At 42.6% G+C, this 20396-nt stretch overlaps 1 protein-coding gene and 1 non-coding gene across 2 annotated transcripts in view; one reads left to right on the top strand and one right to left on the bottom strand.

Moving 5' to 3' along the window:
• SEPTIN14 (septin 14) overlaps positions 1 to 16041 on the top strand; it is a 76150-nt gene extending 60109 nt beyond the window's left edge. Inside the window, exons 8-10 of the mRNA XM_030795949.1 lie at positions 64 to 232; positions 1947 to 2079; positions 13472 to 16041. Of these exons, the coding sequence (XP_030651809.1) occupies positions 64 to 232; positions 1947 to 2079; positions 13472 to 13651 (482 nt within the window). The 3' untranslated portion in view covers positions 13652 to 16041. The remainder of the gene's footprint in view (positions 1 to 63; positions 233 to 1946; positions 2080 to 13471) is intronic.
• Positions 16042 to 18928: 2887 nt separating this feature from the next.
• Positions 18929 to 19035, bottom strand: LOC115831121. The gene has a single exon (XR_004026655.1). It is a non-coding gene; the product is annotated as a U6 spliceosomal RNA (small nuclear RNA).
• Positions 19036 to 20396: the final 1361 nt, after the last annotated feature.

The following is a 20396-nucleotide window of genomic DNA, read 5'->3' as shown; positions in this document are numbered from 1 at the left end:
AACACTTACTGATTGTCAGGGATTGATATTGAATGTTGTTGATTCATTATTTTTTTTTACTAGTGGAAAATGAAAATCACTGTGACTTCGTTAAGCTCCGAGATATGCTTCTTTGTACCAATATGGAAAATCTAAAAGAAAAAACCCACACTCAGCACTATGAATGTTATAGGTACCAAAAACTGCAGAAAATGGGCTTTACAGATGTGGGCCCAGACAACCAGCCAGTTAGGTGAGTACAAATATTGCTAGCACAACCAAATGGTTAATTTAGGAGTCCCTATAAACACAAGGTATGATAATTTGGGTATGAGAATAATTATACTTCTCCCATCTTGAGCCATCATAAAGAAAACACCCTGAATGTTAGGTGTTTTTATGATCTTTTGATGAAGGTATAGATAGTAGGAACAATATAACGCGAGATCTCATTTTTATGCTGAAATATGTGTATTCAATGTGTATATATGCTGAAATGTGTATTGAAGAAAAAACCCAGTATTTTGTTCTATTTTTTGTGTTTATATGAAATGTATCTGTATTATATGAAAGAAAGGATAGGCTGGGCGCTGTGGCTCACGCCTGTAATCCCAGCACTTTTGGAGACTGAGGCGGGTGGATCATCTGAGGTCAGGTATTTGAGAGCAGCCTGGCCAACATGGTAAAACCCTGTGTCTACTAAAAATGCAAAAAGTAGCCGGGCGTGGTGGCACACGCCTGTATCGCAGCCACTTGGGAGGTTGAGGCAGGAGAATCTCTTGAACCCTGGAGGCGGAGGTTGCAGTGAGCCAAGATCACCTCACTGCACTTCTAGCCTGGCGGACTGAGCAAGACTCCACCTTAAAAAAAAAAAAAAAAAAAGAAAGGATAAAGAAAAAGATAGAAAAATATTAGCAAAGTTTGACAAAAGACAATAAGAAGAGTTTGATGGAGGAACCAGCTGAAAAGCAGTAGTGCAGTGTCCTGGAAGTTAAATGAGAAAAGTTTGAGAGCAGGTGTTTGCTCTAACTTGAAGAAGAATAGAGCTGGGTGCAGTGGCTCCCGCCTGTAATCCCAGCACTTTGGGAAACTGAGACAGGCAGATTACCTGAGGTCAGGAGTTTAAGATCAGCCTGGCCAACATGGTAAAGCCCTGTCCCTACTAAAAATACAAAAAAAATTAGCCGGGCGTGGTGACGGGTGCCCGTAATCCCAGTTACTCGGGAGGCTGAGGCAGGAGAATCGCTTGAACCTGGGCAGCAGAGGTTGCAGTGAGCTGAGATTGTGCCACTGCACTCCAGCCTGGGTGACAAAGAGAGACTCTGTCTCAAAAAAAAAAAAAAAAAAAAGAAGAATAGGACTTGTGTTGCAAAAACATGGCACTGTAGTGTATATATTCTAGTTATATCATTCATTGTTCTTTGTAGACACCCAAAATTTTAACTATCTTAAATGAATGATAATAATATTTTGAAAGACTTTTTGCTTTATTTTAGAGGATGTTTGAAAATCATCTCATACATTAGAGGTTTCCCTGAATGTTATTGTCAAAAGATATGAAGATGTATGATATCCTGGAAAGTGGTGGGGATAAGAATTCATTCACATAAGTGTTGGAAAATTCTGGTATTCTTTACATATACTCTCTATATACTCTGATCTTAAGTATTGTGCCTTGGGTTTTACATCTTATGACATGGAAATTTCCATTTTGTGCTGCTAAACATGAGAGAATGTTGGTAAATTTCCTTATATAGGATGTAACATACAATATATATTTTTTACATGTTTATACTAGCATTTTTTTATTTTTCATTTTATTTTATTTTTTTATGATGGAGTCTTACTCTGTCTCCCAGGCTGGCGTGCAGTGGCGCGATTTTGATTCACTGCAACCTCCGCCTCCTGGGTTCAAGCGATTCTCCCACTTCATTTTAATGTAAGACTAAGAAAACATTTCTCTTTAGTTTTCAAGAAATCTTTGAAGCCAAAAGACAAGAGTTCTATGATCAATGTCAGAGGGAAGAAGAAGAGTTGAAACAGAGATTTATGCAGCGAGTCAAGGAGAAAGAAGCAACATTTAAAGAAGCTGAAAAAGAGGTTAGTACTGACAGTTTGATATAATTTGTATTAATTTTTAGGTGCCCTATTAATTTGGGGGTTTTAATCTCAAGCGTTTACTTGATGTTTTTGGAGGATACTTGCTATTTTTCAAAAAGTGGCTTTTTACCATGTAGACTTGAATATAGCCTTTACGAAATTACAGTCTGTAGTGTTTTTTCTAGAGAACTTAATTTTTCCATTTAAATAACCCTTAAGATAATTTTATAAAAATTATTTATTTTATTTATAATTTAAATTTTCATGCATAAAGTTTAATTTGTGACAAACCCAAGCTATTTACTCTGAGAAGAGTCTTGTACTGTCTAATACTATTAATGCACTAGAAAATTGTCTTCACTTTTATAAATAAGCAAATGTTGACTAATGCTGGCCTTGATTAATGAGAAAATTTTAAGTTGGTAAATTATGTAAATTATTTATGTTATTCCATGCCATTTCTAATAAAATGGAAAAAAAGGCTATTAATATAGTTTTAATTATTTGCCACAAATACGTTTTTGGTGAAGACATATTTTTGAAACCATAATTTCTTTCTCTCAAGTGTAGGTGGCTTTAGTTTAAGAACATTTAGTTTAATTGGTAAATTGGAACATAAACTTCCTTTTTCATAAGAACAAAATGGTAATTAGGTGCTATAGGCCAGATGTCTCACTCAAAGACAGCTGAATTATAAGTAATAAAAATTCCGGCCGAGTGCAGCGGCTCACACCTATAATCCCAGCACTTTGGGAGATGGAGGCAGGCAGATCCCCTAAGGTCAGGAGTTCAAGACCAGCCTGGCCAATGTGGTGAAACCCCGTCTCAACTAAAAATATAAAAATTAGCCGGGCACGGTGGTGCATGCCTGTAATTCCAGCTACTCGGGAGGCTGAGGTAAGAGAATCGCTTGAACCCAGTAGGCAGAGGTTGCAGTGAGCCGAGATGGTGCCACTGCACTCCAGCCTGGGCAAGAGTGAGACTCCGTCTCAAAAAAAAAAAAAAAAATTAGCTTAGGTATAAAGGAAAAAGTTTGGATGTATACAAGGGTACGTCATGATATCTAAGGACAAGAGACATAGCTGGATCTCATGAAGACTTTTTTTTTTTTTTTTTTTTAAGTCAGAGTCTCGCTCTGTTACCTAGGCTGGAGTGCAGTGGTGCGATCTCGGCTCACCGCAAGCTCCGCCTCCCGGGTTCACGCCATTCTCCCGCCCCAGCCTCCGGAGTGGCTGGGACTACAGGCGCTCGCCACCGTGCCCAGCTAATTTTTTTTTTTTTGTATTTTTAGTAGAGACAGGATTTACACTGTGTTAGCCAGGATGGTCTCGATCTCCTGACCTCGTGATCCGCCCCCCTTGGCCTCCCAAAGTGCTGGGATTACAGACATGAGCCACCACACCTGGCCTCATGAAGACTTAAACCAAAACTAGGAAGTGACCAGAAACCGAAGCAACCATTTAAATTTTCTCTTTCTCTCCCACCTCACTTCCCTTAGTTATGAACCTTATTCCTGTACATCTGCTTATTTTTTCTTTCTTTCTGGAGATTAGTTTCTTTTCCATATCTCAACTATGTGTTCTCTTAGGGTTGATTACATGTCTTGATTATTGTCAATTAATGCTGCAATAAACATGAAAGTGTAGATATCTCTTTGACACACTTATTTTATTTCCTTTGAATATGTAACTATTAGTGGGGTTGCTGAACCATATGGTTATTCTATTTGCAGTTGTTTAATGAATACCCATATTTTTCATAATAGCTGTACTGATTTACTTTTTTATCATCGTTTTATAAAATTCTTGTAAACATTTATCTTTATTTTTTTGTAAACACATCTTTCTATAAAATCATTCTTGTAAACACTTATCTTTCTGTTTTTCTAACAGATATGAGGTGCCATCTAATTGCGGTTTAAATTGGCATTTCTCTGATGATTAATGAGGTTGAATATTTTTTCATATCCCTATTTGCCTTTTATGTCTTCTTTTAAAAAATGTTCAGGTTCGGCCAGGCGCAGTGGCTCTCGCCTATAATCCCAGCACTTTGGGAGGTGGAGGTGGGTGGATCATTTGAGGTGAGGAGTTAAAGACCAGCCTGACCAACATGGTGAAACCCCGTTTCTATTAAAAATACAAAAATTAGCCAGATGTGGTGGCACACGCCTGTAGTCCCAGCTAATCGGGAGGCTGAGGCAGGAGAATCACTTGAACCCGGGAGGTAGAGGTTACAGTGAGCCCAGATTGCACCACTGCACTCTAGCCTGGGCGACAGAGTGAGACTCCATCTCAAAAAAAAAAAAAAAAAAGTTCATGTTCATTGTCCATTTTTGGAATGAGGTTGTTTTCATACTATTGAATTGAGTTTTTGTATATTTTGGGCATTAACCCCTTATCAGATGTACAGTTTGCAAATATTTTCTCACATTTCATTGTTTGTTTCTTTAGTCTGTTGATTGGTTTTTTTGGCTGTGCAGGAGCTTTTTAGTTTGATATAATTTTATTTGTCCATTTTTGCCTATGTTGTCTATGCTTTGGAGTTTGTATCCAAAAAATCATTGTTCAGACCTAAGTTAAGGAACTTAACCCTAATTTTTTAAAGTAGTTGTACAGCTTTAGATCTTACAGCAGTTAAGTCTTTCATCCATTTTGAGTTGAGATTTGCATATGGTTTGAGATAAAGATCTAATTTTGTTTTTCTGCATGTGGTCACATTTATCGATTCGTGTATTTGAATCATCCTTGCATTCCAAGAATAAATTCCACTTGGCCATCTGATATTTAATGTGCGATCTAATTCAGTTTGCTAGTGTTTTGTTGAGGATTTCCTAGTTGGCTCTTCACAAATGTTGGCCTATAATTTTTTTTTTTCTCGTAGTGTCCTCTTCTGGCTGTAGTATCAGAGTAATAATGTCTTCTTCGAATGCATTTAGAAGTGTATTCTCCTGGCCAGGTGAGGTGGCTCATGCCTGTAATCCCAGCACTTTGGGAGGCTGAGGCAGGCAGATCACCTCAGGTCAGGAGTTCAAGACCAGCCTGGCCAACATGGCGAAACCCCGTCTGTACTAAAAATACAAAAATAGCCGGGCGTGGTGGTGTGCAGCTGTAATCCTAGCTGCTCAGGAGGCTGAGGCAGGAGAATTGCTTGAACCCAGGAGGTGAAGTTTGCAGTGAGCCAAGATCGCACCACTGCACTGCACTCTAGCCTTGGAGACAGAGCGAGACTCCGTCTCATAAAAAAAAAAAAAAAGCATACTCTCCTCTCTCCTCTTCTATTCTTTGGAAGACTTTGGGAAGTATTTTTGTATTTTTCCATTTTATTTATCTATTTAAGACAAGATCTCGCTGTGACCCAGGCTGGAGTGAAGTGGCGTGAACTCAGCTCATTGCAACTTCCACCTCCCAGTCTCAAGTGATCCTCCCACCTCAGCTTCTCGAGTAGCTGGGACCACAGGCTTGTACCACCATGCCTGGCTATTTTTTCGTACTTTTAGTAGAGATGGGGTCTCACTATGTTGCCCAGGCTGGTCTCGAACTCCTGAGCTCAAGTGATCTGCCCGCCTCAGCCGCTTAAACTGCGGGGATTGCAGGCATGAGCCACTGCACCTGGCCTATTATTTCCATTTTAAATGTTTTGTAGCCTTCCCCAGTAAAGTCACCTAGTACGGCCTTTTCTTTGGTAGCATTTTTTGTTACTGATTAAATCTCTTTACCTATTAGTAGTCTTTTCAGAGTTTCAGTTTCTTCATGATCCAATCTTTGTAGATTGTGTGGTTATAGAAATTTATTAACCAAGGTTATCCAATTTCTTTTTTAGGCTATCAAATTTTGTTGGCTTATAATTTTTCATAGTAGTCTCATGATCATTTGTATTTCTTTGGTATCAGTGGTTATGTGTCACCTTTCATTTCTGATTTTATTTGTTTGAGTTTTCTCTCCTTTTTCTTAGTTTTTCTAAGGGTTGTTCATTTATTTATCTTTTAAAAAAACAGACTTAGTTCGTTGATTTTTTTCTATTGTTTCTCTAGTCTATATCTTATTTATTTCTGCTGTGATTTTTACTATTTTCTTGCTTTTACTGACTTTGCGCTTGGTTTGTTTTTCTTTTTCTCTTGAGATGTGAAATTACATTATTTGATCTATTTTTTCTTAATATAGGCATTTATTGCAATAAACTTCACTCTTAAACTGCTTCTGCTGTATCCCGTAACTATTGATATGTTGTTTTTTATCTTCATTTGTGTCAAGAGATGTATATTTTTTAATTTTTAATTTCTATGGGTACCTAGTAGGTATACATATTTATGGGGTATGTTAGATATTTTGATATAGGCACACAATGTGTAATAATCACATCAAGGTAAATGGGATATCTATCCCTTCAAGCATTTGTCCTTTGTGTTACAAGAAATCCAATGATAGTTATTTTAAAAGGCACAATTAAATTATTATTGTGTATAGTCACCCTGTTATGCTATCAAATACTGGGTCTTATTTATTCTTTCTAACTATATTTTTGTACCAATAAATGTCTTCACTTCCCCCCACCCCTACCACCCTTCCCAGCCTCTGGTAATCATCATTTCATTCTCTATCTCCATGAGTTTAATTTTTTTTTTTTTGAGACAAAGTCTCGCTCTGTTACCCAGGCTGGTGTGCGGCTGTGGGATCTCAGCTTACTGCAACCTCTGCCTCCTGGGTTCAAACGATTCTCCTGCCTCAGCCTCCCAAGTGGTTGGGATTACAGGCATGCACCACCACACCAGCTAATTTTTGTATTTTTAGTAGAGATGGAGTTTTACCATGTTGGCGGGCTGGTCTCAAACTCCTGACCTCAGGTGATCCACCTGCCTCAGCCTCCTGAAGTGCTGGGATTACAGGTGTGAGCTACTGCGCCCGACTGAGTTCAATTATTTTAATTTTTAGCTCCCACAAGTAAGTGAGAACATGTGAAGTTTATCATTCTGTGCCTGGCTTGTTTCACTTAACATGAGGTCCTCCAGTTCCATCCATGTTGTTGCAAGTGACAGGATCTCATTCTTTTTTATGGTTGAATAGTAGTCCACTGGGTATATGTGACATTTTTTTTCATCCACTCATCTGTTGTGGACAGTTAGGTTGCTTCCAAATTTTGGCTATTATGAATAGTGCTTCAATAGTAAAATCTTTCTGTTATTGATTTCTAATATTATACTATTATGATAAAAAAGATACATAATATGATTTCAAACTTTTAATATTTGTTAAGAGTTGTTTTGTGGCCCAATATGTTGGAGAATGTTCCTGTGCCCTTGAGAAGAATGTATTCTTCTACTGTTCAGTGAAATTATCTATGCCTATTCGGTCTATTGGGTCTATAGTTATTCACATCTACTCTTTCCCTACTTACTTTCTGTTTGGATGGACTATCTGGTGCTGAAAGTGGGATACAGTAGTCCCCTACTGTTCTCATATTGCTGTAAGTTTCTTCCTTCATTTCTGTTAATATTTGCTTTATATAGTAGGTGCTCCAATGTTGTCATATATTTGATGATTGTTATAGCCTCTTTATAAATTGATTTCTTTATTATTATATAGTGATCTTGCCTCTTTTGACAACATTTGACCAAAAGTCTAATTGTCTGCAATAAGTATACCTGCCCTATCCTCTTTTGCCTATAATTTGCGTGGAATATCTTTTTCTTTTTCCTTTTTTTTTTTTTTTTGAGACAGAGTCTTGCTCTGTCACCTAGGCTGGAGTACAGTGGCGTGATCTTGGCTCACTGCAATCTGCACCTCCTGAACTCAAGAGATTCTCCTGCCTCAGCATCCTGAGTAGCTGGGACTACAGGTGCCCACTACCATGAGTGGCTAATTTTTTTTTTTTTTTGTATTTTTAGTAGAGATGGGGTTTCACCATGTTGGCCAGACTGGTCTTGAACTCCTGACCTCAAGTGATCCATTTGCCTTGGCCTCCCGAAGTGCTGGGATTACAGGCACGAGCCCCTGCGCCCAGCCATGTTTTTCTATTCCTTCACTTTTAGTCTAAGTGTGTCCTTAAGGCAAAAGTGAGTCTCTTGTAAGCCACATATTATTGAGAATTGTTTCTTTATTCATTCTGCTACTTTGTGTCTTGTGATTAGTGGGCTTAATCTATTTGCTTTTAAAGTAATTTTTATAGGTAAGGACTGTTATCATTTTATTAATTGTTTTCTGACTGTTTTGTAGTTTCTTTGTTCCTCTCTTTCTGTCTTCCTTTGTGATTTGTTGCCCAACACCACTCCTGGCTAATTTTTGTATTTTTAGTGGAGATGGGATTTCACCATGTTGGCCAGGCTAGTCTTCAACTTCTGACCTCAGGTGATCTGCCCGCCCCAGCCTCCCAAAGTGCTGGGATTACAGGTGTGAGTCTCCGGACCTGGCCTCTAATTTTTTATTTATCTTTTGTGTATCAATTCCAAAAGTATGGAATTTTGGAATTGTGGCCACCATGATATAAAAATTGCAGGAGGTAGTTGTTTCGGAGTGAGTTTCTGCACCAGGCCCCAACAGATCAGGCCAAACCAGTGTGAAGTCTAGTTTTTATTTTATTATGATTATGATTATGATTATTTGGTGTTGAACAGCTTTAATCTCGGTCATCGCGGCTTCTTGGCACAGTAAGAAATATCCCACATGATCAACATGTTCTATTCTTGGGAAGGGGGCAAGGGCAGGGGAATCACCTTCTTAGAAAGTACAGCCCAAGTTGGAAGGGCAGGAAGGGGTGGGGAGAAAACCCTCCCGCTGCCTGTGGCAAAGTGCAGGAGCCTCCACCCCCAAACTAACCTGAGTCCAGCCCCTCTGGGGAAAAAAATGGGTGCATGCACTCCCCCTACTCTGCAGGCGCCTCCCTGTGGCCCAAGGTTCGCACCACACTCCAGCTTGCAGCCCTGGCAAGAGCTATATTGCATAAAGTGAAAAGCTCTGAAGGTCACACACTCCTATGTACAGGGGCTCAGAGGAAGGAGACTGCCCCTGCGGCCCCCCAGCTGTCCCAGGGCACCGGGAGGGAGCTGCAGGGGTAGGGGGTCTATATAAGAGGAGCAGGCCTCATTCCGTCCCAAACTGGAAAGGATGAAATGGCTTTACCGGGGAGGAGATAACCATCCTGCCCTCCATTGCTACCCCTACATACTGTCCATGTTCTCAGGGGGTACTGTGAGTCCTGAGATCTTCTCCGGGGTCCCCCACCTGCCTGTGGTAGCTGTGTGAGGGACCCGGGGGTGGGGGGCAGGGCCGGGGAGTCCCCTTTCAGCCAGGCTGTCCAGGCCCCGACTCTGGGGCAGAAGCAGTCTGGGCGGAGCCAGAGTCCCAAGCCAGATAAGGTGGGATCAGGACCCTCGCGGGGCTGGGAGTCGGGGCAGAGGCAGCAGTGGTGCCGGTCGGGGGTGGTCCAGGGTGAGGAGCCTCAGCCTCGGGGGCTGCTGCGTGGGAGTGGCCGCTGCATGATTTTCTAGGCACCTCACGGATCTTCAACTGCAGGCGAAACGGATGCTGGTGGTGGGTGCCGGGCCTCCAGGAGCCGCTGCCTGCGTCCCAGAGGCTGGTGCTGGGGCAGGTGTCGCCTGAAGCTGCTGGGGCAGCGCAGGCAGCATGTTCTGCACACAAACCTTGGAGGGGAAGATGTGTGCCTAGCGGGCCTGGAGAGCGGCTGTGGCCTGGGGGACAGGAAGAAGCCGTGGTCCTGGAAGAGCCGCATGACCAGGGCGCTCGCAGTGAGGAGGACCGCGCCTTCTCGGACTCCATCTCCCTGAGCCAGTCCTCGGCTTCTCTACCCAAGGGGTGGGGGCCGTAGGGGGCCCGCTCTGCTGCCCTGACTAGACTCCTGGGCCTTGAACGTTCCTGGGCCCAGTGAGAAGGAGTTGGCTGCCAAGTTGAGGAGGAAGCATCCAAGTACCTGAAGGAGGAGGAAGGGGTGGGACCATAGCCTTTGCCAAGGATGCAGGTGGATCGGGGGACCCTGGGGGCTTAGGGTCCAGCAGGGGGTGGCAGCGGGTAAAGGAGGAAGGGATGACAGGTGCAAACACCTTCCACCAAAGCCCTTGTTGCCGTCTGGGTCCTCCCCAGAGCTGTCCGCACTCTCACTGTCGGTCACCCGCTCCTTGCACTTGAGATCAATGTCAGTGGTGCTGAAGCCATTGTCAGCAATGTCATCATCACCCCTTCCTCCTCACGGATGACCATGTGCTCCTCATCACTTGCTGTGTCCTCACTGGCTACATGCTGGGAATGAGAAGCTCAGGTGGGCAGCAGCGGGGCTGCCCACTGGCCACCAAGGCACCTCCCTCACCAGGGGCTGCAAAGGGGCCTGGAGCTCCATACTGGGTAGAAGGCTTTGGGCCAGAGTCCGATGCAGCACCAGACACCACCTGCCTCAGTTTCTGTAGTGGCTGATGGTCACTTCCCTGTCGTCCAGGCTGCGTACACCACTGTGGGAGAAGGCTCGGGGCCCAGCTGAGACCCCTGACTGTGTGCAGCCGTTCTGCCCCACAGAAGCTGCTCCTTGGTATCCCAGCTCAGGAGTGTCTGGGATACAACTGCCAGAGGACACCCCAGGGGCAGTGGCAGTGGCAGTGCCCGTCTCTGACATGCAACCCTTGTACCCTCCTGCTAACGCCTGACTTGTGTGCTTGGCCTCTGAGCTGGACTTCTTTCGGTCCTTGTTGCAAGTGGGCCACCTTCACCTGGGAGGTCAGGTCGTGGTACTTCTGCATCTCATTGGGCCCCAGTGTGTACCATCACTTGCCCAGGATCTGGCTGATGGTTCAGTTGTCCTGGCTGGGGTGACACTGGTGGGCCCTGCCAGAGCCTGGTGCCACTTACTGAAGATGATGACTGCCACTCATGGGCCGCCAGATGTGATCCTTGTCCCATTTGTTGGGGCTGCATCCATCCTTCTCAGAAGATAGTCCTGTTCCTTGGGCAGGGCACTGAGGGACTGGGCCTGACATCATTTGCATGGTAGAGGCAACTGGGTGTCAGGAGACATGATGGAGAGGAAAGCATCATCGTGGTCATTCTCTGTCTCACTGTCCAGCAGGGGCCCCCCTGAGGGGCCCAGGGCTCCTCCTCTGTGGTGGGAGGTGGGCCCTTACCAGGTTCCACCACCCCCAAAGTATGTGGGGTTCCAGGCCCTGGGCTTTCAGGGCAGGTGGCTTCATGGGGCTGCCCAGGATCAGCACTCCCTGTCCCACCTGGTGGACGCTCATGAGCAACAGCTGCCAACTCAGCAGGTTCTTTTGTCTGGTTGGAGGCCGCTGAGTGGCTGGCAGGTTGCTGGGCCTTGCGTGGCTGCAGGGAGGGGTCAGGAAGGAGACAGAGTACCAGGGGAACATAGCCACAGAGTGAGGTTCCACATTCCTCTATATGAACACGCTGAGGCCATGGGAGGCCTTGCTGGATGCAATCATCAGGGGCCTGTGGCCGAGTACATGGTCTGGGCAGGCGGTTCCTGGCAGGGGCTCACACTTCCTCAACCCCCTCCTCAGCCAAGGTGGCTTGGGCCTGGAGAAGGGGGGTGGGAGGGGAGTAGGAGGCCAGGCCTCAATTTTTTTGTTGTTGTTGTTGTTTTTTGAGATGCAGTTTGGCTCTTGTCACCCAGGCTGGAGTGCAGTGGCGCAATCTCGGTGGGCACCGCCACACCTGGATAATTTTTTGTATTTTTGGTAGAGATGGGGTTTTGCCATGTTGGCCAGGCTGGTCTTGACCTCCTGACCTCAGGTGATCCACCCTCGGCCTCCCAAAATGCCGGGATTACAGGCATGAGCCACTATGCCCAGCTGCATTCTTTCATTTTTACTTGAAAAACTCCCTTAAGCATTTCTTTTAAGGTAGACCTAGTGGTCCTGAATTCCCTCAGCTTTGTTTGTCGAGGAAACATGTTATTTCTTCTTTCTTTCTGAAGGATAGCTTTGTCAGACATAGTATTAGTTGCTGGCAGTTTTTTCTTTCAGCACTTTGAATGTATTTTTTGATTCTCTCCTGACTTGCAAAGTTTCTTCTGAGAAATCTGCTGACAGTCTAATGAAGATTCTCTTGTCTATGTCATGCCACTTTTCTCTTGCCTCTTCAACATTTTAAAAAATCTTTGACTTTTGACTATTTGATTATATTGTGACTTGGTGAGTATCTATTTGGTTTGAACCTCTTTAGGAATCTTTAAGCTTCATGGATTTGGATGTCTAAATCTTTCCCATGATTTAGACAGTTTACAGCCATTCTTTCTTTAAATAAGCTTTCTTCTCCTTTCTCTACTTTCCTTCTCAAACTCCCATAACCTAACAGTGGTTTGCCTAATGGTGTCTCATTGGCTTTCTTTTCTCTCCCTCTTTTTTTTTCTTTTTTTGAGATGGAGTCTCTCTCTGTTGCCCAGGCTAGAGTGCAATGGCATGGTCTCAGCTCACTGCAACCTCTGCCTCCTGGGTTCAAGTGATTCTCCTGCCTCAGCCTCCCAAATAGCTTGGACTACAGGCGTGTGCCACCACACCCAGCTACTTTTTGTATTTTTAGTAGAGACGGGGTTTCACTATGTTGGCCAGGCTGGTCTTGAACTCCTGACCTTGTGATCTGCCTGCCCCAGACTACCAAAGTGTTGGGATTACAGGTGTAAGCCACTACGCCTGGCCGTCTTTTCTCTTTTTTTCTTTGTCCTCTCACTGGATAATTTCAGAAGATCTATATTCAATTTTACAGATGCTCTCTCCTGTTGAAGTTTACTATTGTGTTACATTGCCCAGGCTGGTCTTGAACTCCTGGACTCAAGCGATCCTTCCGCCTTGGCCTCCCAGAGTGCTGAGTTAACAAGTATGAGCCACTGCATCCAGTCAGTCCCAGCACTTTGGGAAGCTGAGGTGGGAGGATCACTTGAGCTCAGGAGTTTGAGACCAGCCTGGGCAACATAGTGGGACCTTGCTTCTATATTAAAAAAAAAAAAGTCTTTGGGAGGCCAAAGCGGGAGGATCACCTGAGGTTAGGAGTTAAAGACCAGCCTGGCCAACATGGTGAAACCCCATCTCTACTAAAAATACAAAAATTAGCTGGGCGTGGTGGTGCATGCCTGTAGTCCCAGCTTCTCAAGAGGCTGAGGCAGGAGAATCACTCAAACCAGGAGATGGAGGTTGCAGTGAGCTGAGATCGCGCCACTGCACTCCAGCCTGGGCAGCAGAGTGAGACTCCATCTCAAAAAAGGAAAAAAGAAAGAAAAGAAAAATTCCATATCTCAGTGTTTACTCCTGAGTTTTTGAGATTGTTATTAAGATCATGCTCTACTGTGATGATTTGGGTTTGTTTGATATTTAGAAAAAAGCATATTCTTTTGGGTGTTCAGCCACACTGTGCTTTGGTGTCACAACTGCACATTGGTTTCACAGCTGCAGGACAAGTTCGAGCACCTTAAAATGATTCAACAGGAGGAGATAAGGAAGCTCGATGAAGAGAAAAAACAACTAGAAGTAGAAATCATAGATTTTTATAAAATGAAAGCTGCCTCTGAAGCACTGCAGACTCAGCTGAGCACCGATACAAAGAAAGACAAACATCGTAAGAAATAATAGTTTCTCTTACTATTCTGAGAGTCCTATCATTCTACATCGCAACTTCCTGTGAGATTGTCTTTGTAGCATTTAACTCTGATTGAAGTTCTCATTTTAAAAATTGGCTTGCTTATTGTATATTTTCCCTAGCTAAAGTGTGAACTCCTAGCGGGGTGTGGTGGCTCATGCCTGTAATCCCAGCACTTTGGGAGGCTGAGGCGGGTGGACCACCTGAGGTCAGGAGTTCAAAACCAGCCTGACCAAAATGATGAAACCCTGCCTCTACTAAAAATACAAAAATTAGCTGGATATGGTGGCCGGTACCTGTAATCCCAGCCACTTGGGAGGTTGAGGCAGGAGAATCACTTGAACCCCAGAGGTGGAGGTTGCAGTGAGCCAAGATCTCACCATTGCACTCCAGCCTGAGTGACAAGAGCAAAACTCCGCCTCAAAAAAAAAAAAAAAAAAAGGCCCAGAAGGCAGGTCCTGTGTCCATCTTTTCAGATTCTGTATCTTGGCACTTAGGACGTACACTAACACAAAGATGACATTCAATCAATATTTGCCAAAATGAAAAAACAAAAGAAACATGTAGCATCATGTAAAAGGAGCTGGTTAGGTGGAGAAATTTATTTACCATAGTCCTGCTTTTGGATCCAGTAGTGAGTGACTTTTACATTTTATATCCAAATAGAAGCTGGGGGCTTTGTTGGGGACTCATAGGCATAAAACGTTAAGTTATACAAATCTAATTAATAGGCCTATTTTCCTTTTTAAATTCTACTACTCATAATTTCTTGACAGTTTTTATGATAAAAGGTTGGATTTTGATTAGAACTCCCATGCTTTTGTGTCAGACTTAAAACTGATATTAGAATAAAGAATTCAAAAGCTAGAGAAAGTCAGAGTACAATGAGAAGCCATGAGTTACATTTGAATGATAATATTATAGGTTACAGATTTGGGGTATATGCCAAAGTCATCAAAGTTGTAGAGAATAAGGCCGGGTGTGGTGGCTCACGCCTGTAATCCCAGCACTTTGGGAGGCCGAGGTGGGTGGATCACTTGCGGTCAGGAGTTTGAGAACAGCCCGGCCAACATGACGAAACCCCATCTCTACCAATAATACAAAAGTTAGCCGGGTGTGGTGTTGTGCACCTGTAGTCCCTGCTACTCGGAAAGCTGAGGCAGGAGAATCTCTTGTACCCAGGAGGCAGAGGTTGCAGTGAGCAGAGAGTGTGCTACTGCACTCCAGCCTGGGTGACAGAGCACTGAGTCACCACACCTGGTATGAGCCACCGTGCCCAGCCCACAATGACTTTTATACATATTGTTAAATGATCTTACAGATTTCATAATTTGGGGGAAGAAAAATTTTCCTAAATGGTCTTTTAATGGAAACTCTACAGGAACCAGAATCTTTGCTTTGTTCACTTATGAATCCATTCCTAGGGCTAGAGCAATGTCTGACACACAGCGGCAATTATTCCTTCAATAAACGGACCCAGCAATAGTACATTAGCTACGCTATACGTGTACATTAAAAATGTAGATTATTGACTTTCAAAACATAATTAATATAACTTCTCACTGCTTCTGAACATGTTTGTGAGTTATATTGCTGAGGGGCCTTTATCTTCTTATTCTTTCATCTTAATCCAATGTTATTAAAACTGAAATCACCAATATTATCCCATATTTAAAAATAACATCTACCTTATAAAAATTATCTCTGCTGCATTTGAGAATAGACTTTTTAGGTAATAATGGTATAATCCATAGGGTTTTTGAGAGCACAGAAGGATTCATGCTAACAGAACATTTTATTTTCCATTTTCCAAGAGCTATAAAACATGATATTATATGATACTATAAGGCATATTTTTACTTTTTCCATAATTTTTTCTAAAAAAAATTAGTGTTGGTTTTCCATATAACTTTTAACTTTATAAGTAAATATTTGTCTCTTTCAGCTCCAGTTTCATGTGAAATAGAGTTTCCAGATTTATGTAGTATGGAAAGTTTTCATATGTCAGAGTTACTGATTTTTGCCAGTCATTTTCTCAATTATTTACTTCTTTTATCTTTAGTTGATTTTTTTTGTAGTGACAAGTTTTGTTTCTATTCTCATTTCCTTTTGTGTATGTTCTATGTAGATTTCGTTTTTGGTTACTATGAAAATTGCATATAACATCCTAGAGTTATAACATTCTGATTTGAATTTATTTCAACTTAACTTCAATCACATACCAAAATTCTACTGCTATATAGCTCTACTCTTTTTAGATTATTGATGTAACAAATTGTATCTTTATTCACTGTACACCACCTAACAGATTTATAATTACATGTTATGCATTTGTCTTTTAAATCCTGTAGAAAATAAAAAGCGGAGTTACAAACCAAAATTACAATAATACTGTTTTTATGTTTGTTTATGTATTTACCTTTACCAGAGAGCTTTATATATTCATATAACTTGCTTATTTACTTATATAATTACTGCCTAGAGTTCATTTATTTCAACCTGAAGGACTTTAACACTTCTTGTATGGCAAATTTAGAGATAAATGGATCTTTTCAGCTTTTAAAAAAAATCTGGAAATGTCTTAATTTCTCCCTCATTTTTGAAGGACAAGTTTTCCAGCTATAGATTTCTCAGTTGACAGGTTTCTTCATTATTTTAAATATATAATCCACTGCCTACTGGCCTTCCAAGTTTTCTGCTGAGAAATCAGCTGCTAATGTTAAGCGGATCCCTTGTCTGTGAGAGTTACTCTTCTCTCTGAACTTTTAAGATTCTCACAGTCTTTTTTTTGTTTTTTGAGAGAGAGTCCTGCTCTGTCACCCAGGCTGGAGTGCAGCGGTGTGATCTCAGCTCACTGAAACCTCCGTCTCTTGGGTTCAAGTGATTCTCCCATCTCAGCCTCCCAAGTAGCTGGGGCTATAGGCATGTGCCACCATGCCCAGCTAATTTCTTTGTATTTTTAGTAGAGATGGGGTTTTGCCGTGTTGCCCAGGCTGGTCACAAACTCCTGGACTCAAGCAGTCTGCCCAGGACTACCATTTACCCAGCAATCTCATTACTTGATAGAGACCCAAAAGAAAATAAATCATTGTACCAAAAAGGCACATGCACTTCTATGTTTATTGCAGCACTATTCACAATAGTAAAGACATGAAGTCAACTTATATGCCCATCAGTGGTGGACTGGATAAAGAAAATGTGGTACATATACACTGTAAAATACTACACAGCCATAAAAAAGAATGAGATCATGTCTTTTGCAGCAACATGGATGCAACCAGAGGCCATAATCCTAAGAGAACTAACATAGAAACAGAAAACCAAATGCTGCATGTCCTTACTTACAAGTGGGACATATGGACATACTTTGGGTAGATATGGACATAAAGATGGGGACAGCAGACACGGTGCTACTAGAGGGAGTAGAGGGAAGAGAGGGGGAAGGCAAGGGCAGAAAAACCACCTATTGGGTACTACGCTCACTATCTGGGTGATGGGATCATTCATACCCAAGGCCTCAGCATCATGCAAAATACGTAACAAACCTGCAAATGTACGTACTCTCTGAATCTAAAATCAAAGTTGAAATTATAAAATTATTTTTTAAAATTACACATATATATACTTATTGGCACTATTAAAGACTGTCAGGGCACACAATGACTCAATCACAGAACCGACCCAACTACAAAAATGGATTGATTTAATCACATTAATTGATTTAATCTCAAGGATGTTATGATGGAAAAGTGAAGCCATCATCAGAAATTTTGAATATCTAAAATAGCATATTTAGATATTAAATTTTAAAAATATTTTGAAATAATACAAAATAAAAACAAAACCTTTTTATTATGCATCACGGAAAGGCGCTTTCCTAAAAAATATATAGATCCTACAAATTCATCACAAAATACTTTTTTTTTTGAGACAGAGTTTCGCTCTTGTTGCCCCAGGTTAGAGTGCAGTGGTGTGAGCTTGGCTCACTGCAGCCTCCCACCCCTGGGTTCAAGCGCTTTTCCTGCCTCAGCCTCCCAAGTAGCTGAGATTACAGGCACCGCCACCATGCCCAGCTAATTTTTTGTATTTTTAGTAGAGACAAGGTTTCACCATGTTGGCCAGGCTGGTTTTGAACTCCTAACCTCAGGTGATCCACCTGCCTTGGCCTCCCAAAGTGCTGGGGTTACAGGTGTGAGCCACCGCGCCCAGCCCAACTACACATTTTTAACACACAAGTCAAGAAACAGAACATTAACAGCACCCCAGAATCCCCCCATACCCCTTCCCAAACATTGTCTTCTCTCTTTTTTTTTTTTTTTTTTTTTTTGAGATGGATTCTCGCTCTGTCACCCAGGCTGGAGAGCAGTGGTGATCTCGGGTCACTGCAAGCTCTGCCTCCCGGGTTCATGGCATTCTCCTGCCTCAGCCTCCTGAGTAGCTGGGACTACAGGCGCCCGCCACCACGCCTGGCTAATTTTTTGTATTTTTAGTAGAGACAGGGTTTCACTGTGTTAGCCAGGCTGGTCTCAATCTCCTGACCTCGTAATCCGCCTGCCTCGGCCTCCCAAAGTGCTGGGATTACAGGCGTGAGCCACCACGCCTGGCCTGATTCATGCTTTTGAAATACAATTTAACACACCTTTTCCTAATTTTATGTCCTGAAGGTATATATCTCTTATTACCTTCTACATTAGTGCTGTCCAATAAAAATAGGAAGTAAGCCACATATGCAATTTAAAATGATCTAGTATCCACATTAAGAGAACAAAAATAATCAGATAAAACTAATTTTAGTAGTGTTTAACTCAGTATATCCAAATTATTATTTCAAAATTTTAATGTTAAAATTGAGATATTTTTAGGTTTTTTTCCTACTAAGTGCTTAAAATTCAGTGCAAATTTTATACTTAATAGCACATCTCAAGTGCTGAATAGCCATACATGAACACAGCAATTCTAAAAGATTTATTGTTTTTACCTTTTCACATTTAGGTCTATGGTCTATCTGCAATTGATTATTTTTATTATTATTATTTTCAAGGCAGAGTCTCATTCTGTTGCCCAGGCTGGAGTGCAGTGGTGCCATGTTGGCCAGGCTGGTCTTGGACTCCTCACCTCAGGTGATCCACCCCGCTCGGCCTCCCAAAGTGCTGGGATTACAGGCATGAGCCACCACGCCCAGCTGATTTTTTTCTAATATCAAAGGAATCACCAGGGTCTTCCCTTTCTTTTGATTCATTTATTTTCTTGGTTCTGAAATGTTTTTTAAAAATATGAAATGCTTAATGAATTTGTGTGTCATCCTTTCCCAGGTACCATGCTCATCTTCTCCATGTCATGCCAATTTTAGTATATGTGCTGCCGAAGTGAGCACTGGTTCTGGATTTATTTATTAGTTCATTTATTTTTGAGACAGGGCTTCACTGTGTCTTCCAGGCTGGAATACAGTGGCACGATCATGGCTTACTGCAACCTCCGCTTTCCAGGGCTCAAGCAATCCTCCCGCCTGGGCCTCCCAAAGTGTTGAGATTACAGGCATGAGCCACTGTGCCCAGCCTGGAATGTTTAACTGCTGACTTTGATGCCTGGTTTTGGTTGTACTAGATACTCCCACTACTTTTTTCTTTAAAAATTACTGGTTTGTTCAGCTCCTTAAAAATATCTTTGGTGTTTTAGACATCAAAATATGTGAGTCCAGGTGTGGTGGCTCATGCCTGTAATCCCAGCATTTGGGGAAGCCAAGGTGGGAGGATCTCTCAAGCCCAAGAGTTCAAAACCAGTCTGGGCAACATAGTGAGACCCCTGTCTCTACATGAACTAAAAATTAGCTGAGCGTGGTGGTGCATACATGTAGTCCCAGCTCTTGCAAGGCCAAGGCAGGAAGATTTTGCTTGAGCCCAAGAGGGCGAGGCTTTAGTGACCCATGATCATACCACTGCACTCCAGCTTGGGTGACAGAGTGAGACCCTGTCTCAAAAAAAAAAAGTAGATTAATAATTGCAGAAACATTGTCTATGCTCCAGGTGACTTTAAAAATTAGGCCTAATCTTGGCTGGGCATGGTGGCTCACACCTATAATCCCAGCACTTTAGGAGGCCGAGGCGGGTGGATTGTTTGAGGTTTAAGTTTAAGACCAGCCTGGCCAACATGGTGAAAGCCTGTCTCTACTAAAAATACAAAAATTAGCTGGGTATGGTGGTAGGCACCTGTAATCCCAGCTACTTGGGAGGCTGAGGCATGAGAATCACTTAAACCTGAAAGGCAGAGGCTGCAGTGAGCCGAGATCATGCCACTGCACTCCAGCCCGGGTGACAGAGTGAGCCTTGGTCTCAAAAACAAAAACAAAAAACAAACAAAAAAAATTAGGCCTAATTTTTATTTACAGTTTACTTTTTAGCTTTCATCAGAGCAGTTTTCTGGTTTTTTTTTTTTTTTTTTTTTTGAGACGGAGTCTTTCACTGTTGCCCGGGTTGGAGTGCAGTGGTGTGATCTCGGCTTACTGCAACCTCCTGGGTTTGAGTGCTTCTCCTGCCTCAGCCTCCCAAGTAGCTGGAATTACAGGCACCCACCACCATACCCAGCTAGTTTTTTGTATTTTTAGTAGAGATGGGGTGTCACTATGTTAACCAGGCTGGTCTTAAACTCCTGACGTCATGATCCGCTCGACTCAGCCTCCCAAAGTGCCGGGATTGCAGGCATGAACCACCGTGCCCAGCCCATCAAAGCAGTTAACTA

This window comes from Nomascus leucogenys, chromosome 17 (assembly GCF_006542625.1).
Source record: "Nomascus leucogenys isolate Asia chromosome 17, Asia_NLE_v1, whole genome shotgun sequence".
NCBI lineage: Eukaryota > Metazoa > Chordata > Mammalia > Primates > Hylobatidae > Nomascus > Nomascus leucogenys.
This window is presented reverse-complemented; position numbering and strand designations above follow the sequence as displayed.